Here is a 5365-nt window from a genome sequence, read left to right on the forward strand (position 1 = left end):
CCTGGTGGCTGATGGCGTATTCTTCTAGAGCTGTAGTGACAGGAATCGAGTTATGAAAACAGTGTACAGCACGAGCTTTGATAGCGTTGGAAATGAAACGATAAAGCAAGCAGCAGATCACTCTATACGCTGCAGTTTCATCTGTGAGTTGTGAGTAGCAAAAACCTAGTGTAGTAATTCGCGCAGAGTATCATCCGAGATGTGGCATATCAAGACCAAGCAGAAAGAATGCCACATATCCATGCCAAACAGAAAAAAAAGGCATATACAGGCCCATAAAATAGTAGGAATACAAGGCCGAAGGAGCACATTCTGTCGCCCGCAGTATAGTGCAGTATAAGTGCATAACAAGAAAAGCATTGCACAGAATATTTCTCAGCACTAGCATCTACAGATACAGTTTGAGAGGACTGAGATGATACCCAGTTATCCATTCATTTGCCATTCTTCTACTCGCTATAAGTTTACAGCCATCACACTAACCACGTGTACAACCCATGATAAACATTTCTCCTTTCAGCAGGAACTGTGACTAAAGTCTCAATCAAGGTGATTTTAAGAACGGGGATAACTCCCATTATTTTCGAGTTTCTGACCATCTATCAAGCAGAATTCATATCTCACAAGGAATGTGCTATGAAGTGAAAAGTTGCAGTAAAAGAGGTTACAGGGCTTTATAAGAGAGGATCTATCATATTCACAAATTGGAGTGAACGCGTCAGCATCTACAGTGTCTAATCATACATCCACACTATTTTCGAGTTTGAGTCAATATTCAGGGGTCTCCTGGTATTGCTGAAGCTTTGCATATTGGACACCAGTTCTTCTGTCTAAGCCATTCGTGAATGCAGCACACATGGTACTGATGTTCACACTGCATCCTACCAATCACTTCACCTTCATTGTATTCCTCCTGGAACATGAAGTCAGTGTCAGTCAGAAATGCAGGCTGCAGAAAACAATAATCATCTAGGGTCCAGGGAGGTGGCTGTTTGTTTAACTTTTAAATAAGCAGTGTCAGTCAGAAATTCAGGCTGCAAAAAACAATTATCATCTAGGGCCCAGGGAGAGAGTTTTTTTTAATAAGTAGTGTCTCCGGAAATTTGAAATTAAGTAATGGCTACGGAACGTGATATGTCAAAAGGTAAACATAGATATATATTCTTTTGATTGTACCTATGTAACACTCTTCATAACATATACCCAAAAAACAAAAAGGAATGGGTTGAGCGCAAGAAGCATACGGTCAAGTAACTATTTTTGACCAGAACTGAGACCAATAATTGAACACAAAAATACATGAGCAAACCAATACCTGACATATGCTACATTTCACATCATCTACTGTGATCTTGTTCACATCTCTATCTGATTTTTTTGCTTTATACACACTTTGGTTGACCCACTTGGCAAATTGCTCCTCAGTAAGGGCAGTACTTACTGAGCCAATATGCTCTTCCAAAGCTAGTAGTTCCTGAAAAAGAAAACCAAAAGAGAGACAAATTACATACTATCAACGAGCCAAAAATATTTAAACTTTTCCCACGGATATTGAATTCATACAGATAATGGAGCCAACATGTTGAAAGTAATACCTCATACGACATATTGTCAATATCCAATCTCATATCTTGGTGCTGATCATGCAGTCCAAGGCCACTTAGAAGCAGATTGGTTTCCAGCACCAGCAATCGCTGCCATTTTTTTGTTCAGAATACATCTTAGTGCATAGTTACTAAAGGAGCAAAAATGGACATCAAGGTAAAGGACAAACCTCATAAGTCAATTCATCATCATGTTCAATCCTATCCAATGCTAGCAACACCTATAGACAGTAAACATGGCAGATATCAGAATTACTACTCCCTCATCAGGGTGGCAGATATCAGAATTACTACTCCCTCATCAGGGTAAAAAACTAGCCACCCTTCAAAATGTACATAGCTTTTATCCATTTCATTGTGAATGAAAATTAACAACTCGGAACATGTATGTAACAAGTTAGAGAAACCAACCTCTGAAATTCCATCCATGTTTATGTGTCTGTAGCCATCTCTCTCCCCAAATAGACCATGGAACATTTCCTGAGAGCTTGCTTCAGGGTGAGGAGATCTTCTCCTTGCTGTCCGACTACTCGAGCCTTGACGATTAGATGAATAAATTTCATGAGGCAATTCTGCATAAAAAGGTCTTGCTAATCTCTGTGGAGAAATGTCATCGGTGGGAAAATGACCCCTCTCTGGATGATGAACCCTGGTAACAGTCTCACGCAGAGCAAATACGCTGTCCTCTCTTTCACCCGGCATCCTCTCTCTGGCACGGAGAGTAGAAGGTCGTCTAGTCCTTACTGAATCTGTAGAATCCCGAATACTTGTGCTATTGGTCCTTGCTGACTGTTCAGCAGCTCTAGCCCTAGGACCAGTATAGCCAGGATAACCAGAACGTGGCTGACCTAAATTAGATTGCCCACTTATTCCCCTCGATCTTGAAGATCTTGCTGCATCAGAAGTTCCATTCTTCATAACTTCGACCCTCCTATTATGAACAGAATCAGATGAAGAACAACCTGAAGGTAAAACATCTGTTATTGAAGTGCAACCAAGGCCTTTTAGGCCATGTCTCTGCAGTGAAGTACTGGTGGCACCATGGGCACTTGATAACTTGACACCCGTGGTGAGACTTTGAGGTACAACACTCCGATGAACAAAACTGGAAGCACCTTGAGGTCTACCTGAATTCAATTCTTCTCTATCATTTTGCCTATGTTGCATAGCACTCAATGCAGTATTTCTAGAATCAACAGTATGTGCACAACTCCCTGAAGAAACAGAAAACTCTAAAACTCCAAGATCATGTTCTTCTGGCAAGCCTCCATCAGTAAATGTAGAGGATGATGAACCTTCTGATGTACTCCTCTGCGTGTATGGATGCCCATCTTCATAAACAACAGCTTCCTTGCCACTTTGTAGACGTCTGACCTCAGTTCTTCTGTTACTGCTTTCAGCAACGTCTGCCTCTGCCAAAAAGGGCCTTTTTGGCCTTTCACCCTGATATTTCCTAACAGGGGCCTTTGAAGAGCTTACAGATGAGGCCTTAGATCCTGATGAATGAAATGGCCCATGTAAATACTTTGGCTTCTCTTTATTTTCAGTGAATCGGGCTTTCACAGGATTGAGATTTGTGTTCTTCCCTGGCTTATTGTTGTATTGGCTTGGCCTATTCTCATTACTTTGATTTCTCAAGGAAATGCCAGAGCCCCTTCTAAGAAACCCAACTGGGGTAGCAGATCTACCAGAAGATTCGTCCATACCAAAATGCAGCACAATGCGCAGAGGTGTATTATTCTCCAGAAGACTTCTGCAAGAATTCTGCAGGACAAGTTTGGCAATGGTCAGCAATGGACAAAAGGGAGAAAATAACATGAATACACACGTGCAAGACATACTTAAAAAAGAAAGAGAGCATGGTTGCAGGTCACAAATGTAACAGTAGGGAAGACAATGTTACCAATCTCCAATAGCAACAAACAAACTTTGGACCTACTCCGTCCGTCCTGAAATATAGGGATACCATTTTCACTGACAGATTAAGGAGATGAGGAAATGACGCGTGTGCCCCTATTTAATACCTTTATCGATTGTCATTTTGCTGATTTCACGTCGGACTGTTGGACACTTACCAAAAATGAAGCAGATTTGCATGCCATTTATTCTCCCCCAGACAACAGGAAATAATTAGTTTCTAAAATATCCTAGGATGCCTTATATTTGGGTACAAATTTTGAGTGCTTCAGCGCCTTATAATACATTTTTACTACTATCATGTGATCCTACAAATTTATTGCATTTGTAGCAATATAGCAAGTTCAGTATCTTCGATCATTACCACATTTGTTCTTCACCTTTAAGAGCAAAAAGTTAAAGGGCGTCATAAAGTTTTGTCCACAGCAGAACGGACAAGGAAACATCATCTGCGTGCTATACAGCTATAGTATTCTTGTGATATTGTCTGGCCTCTTCCCTCCAGCGGGCAGCGGAAAGAAATTACCACATCAATATCACACGAGGATCAAGACTCGTAGAAGTTACAGTTGAAGTGTGATTCAGTATAAGCAGAACAAGAGCCAATTCTTGGGACCAGATACTGACTAAAACACTTGGGCCATCGATCATGGTGGCACGTGGAAACATCATTCACCTATCTACCATCCCATGCTTAAGCAACACCTTTCAAGTTCTTAAAAAAAGGTCTGCGACTCTACATGGCACTGCATATTTCCAGTTCAAAGAAATTTATTTATGGCACTACTGAAATTCTTCCATCGCATAATGACTGTGGTGGCTTCTGAATAATTTTTGCCCGAAAAATTTCATTCCACAACTCTGATTTCTGGAGAGAAAACCTTCCTAGCTCCTATTACATTCATAAACAAACAAAACAGGGGCACCCAACTGGAGGAAATGGAGAGAAAGCGAACAACCGAGCACACCAATCCAAGGTCCAAACAACGAAGCCAAGAGCAGAGCAGCGGCAGCCAATCCAGGCCCAACCTTCGAATCAAAATCGGCATATATTCACAACTCATCTGGGAATAATATCTGGGATAATAAAAGAAAAAAAGAAGAAGAAAAAGAGACAGAACAGGTCTGTATGTACAGCCTCTCATCCCCAAATCCCAAATTCAGAGACAAGGAAACGATCAGAGGGTTCCGACTTCTAGAACTCCTTCCTCCCCCCCCCCCCCCCCCCCCGTCCCTCAAATCAAAGGCAGCAGCCATGGCCGTACCTCGTGGTAGCGGAAGCGGCGGCGTCTCCCCCTTTTCCTTCCGTCTCCTCGCGGAAATGGAAGCCGGACAAGACGGCGAGCAAACGGAGGGGCCGATTTGGTCAGATCCGAGGCGGATTTATTTAGCGGCGTTAGCGGGTCGGGTCTGGACGGAGACGCGGGTTAACGGAGCCCCCGCCTCGGCCTCGCCCCCCACGTGGCCGCGCTGACTGGGCGCGCCGGCGCACGCGTCGTCGTCGTGGACTCGCCGGTGGGTGCCCGTGACTGCGGCGGCGCGGCGGCTCGCGCACAGGTGCAGGCAGATCAGCCGCCGTTGGAGCTCCGGGAGCACGTGTAGATTCGTGCGGGAGGACCCGGCTGTGCTGTCCGCGTCGGCGCGAGCACGGGTTCAACACCGCCGGCCGCCGCCGGTCGGAAATTTCAGCGGCGCTGGTATCTCTGAAGAAAAGAATAGATAGCCGGCGCTCTGAGCAAAGGGTTTCCCCGTGACTTATCCGTTTGAAATTTCTTTTTAATACTTAGTGCAGTTCTAAAGTAAGCCAATTGCAATTGTTTAGAAAAAAGATTGAGTTCAAATTT

General features: G+C 43.6%; 1 protein-coding gene across 4 annotated transcripts; it reads right to left on the minus strand.

Moving 5' to 3' along the window:
* Window positions 1-400: 400 nt before the first annotated feature.
* Window positions 401-4997, minus strand: LOC120704341 (E3 ubiquitin-protein ligase MBR1-like). 4 transcript variants are annotated; one of them, XM_039988699.1, is made up of 7 exons: window positions 4787-4855; window positions 3508-3553; window positions 2016-3368; window positions 1775-1825; window positions 1596-1694; window positions 1316-1474; window positions 534-913 (listed from the first exon to the last, which is right to left on the minus strand). In XM_039988699.1, exons 3-7 carry the CDS (start codon window positions 3306-3308, stop codon window positions 776-778), a joined length of 1740 nt encoding a protein of 579 aa, XP_039844633.1. In that variant the 5' UTR covers window positions 3309-3368; window positions 3508-3553; window positions 4787-4855; the 3' UTR covers window positions 534-775. The 4 variants fall into 4 exon arrangements, with proteins under 4 accessions (XP_039844630.1, XP_039844633.1, XP_039844631.1 ...); XM_039988697.1 differs by lacking the exon at window positions 4787-4855 and adding an exon at window positions 3629-4550; XM_039988698.1 differs by lacking the exon at window positions 4787-4855 and adding an exon at window positions 3629-4550 and having other exon boundaries at window positions 3446-3553.
* Between the last annotated feature and the right edge of the window lie 368 nt (window positions 4998-5365).

The sequence above is a fragment of the Panicum virgatum genome, chromosome 4K (assembly GCF_016808335.1).
Source record: "Panicum virgatum strain AP13 chromosome 4K, P.virgatum_v5, whole genome shotgun sequence".
NCBI classification, from domain to species: Eukaryota; Viridiplantae; Streptophyta; class Magnoliopsida; order Poales; family Poaceae; genus Panicum; species Panicum virgatum.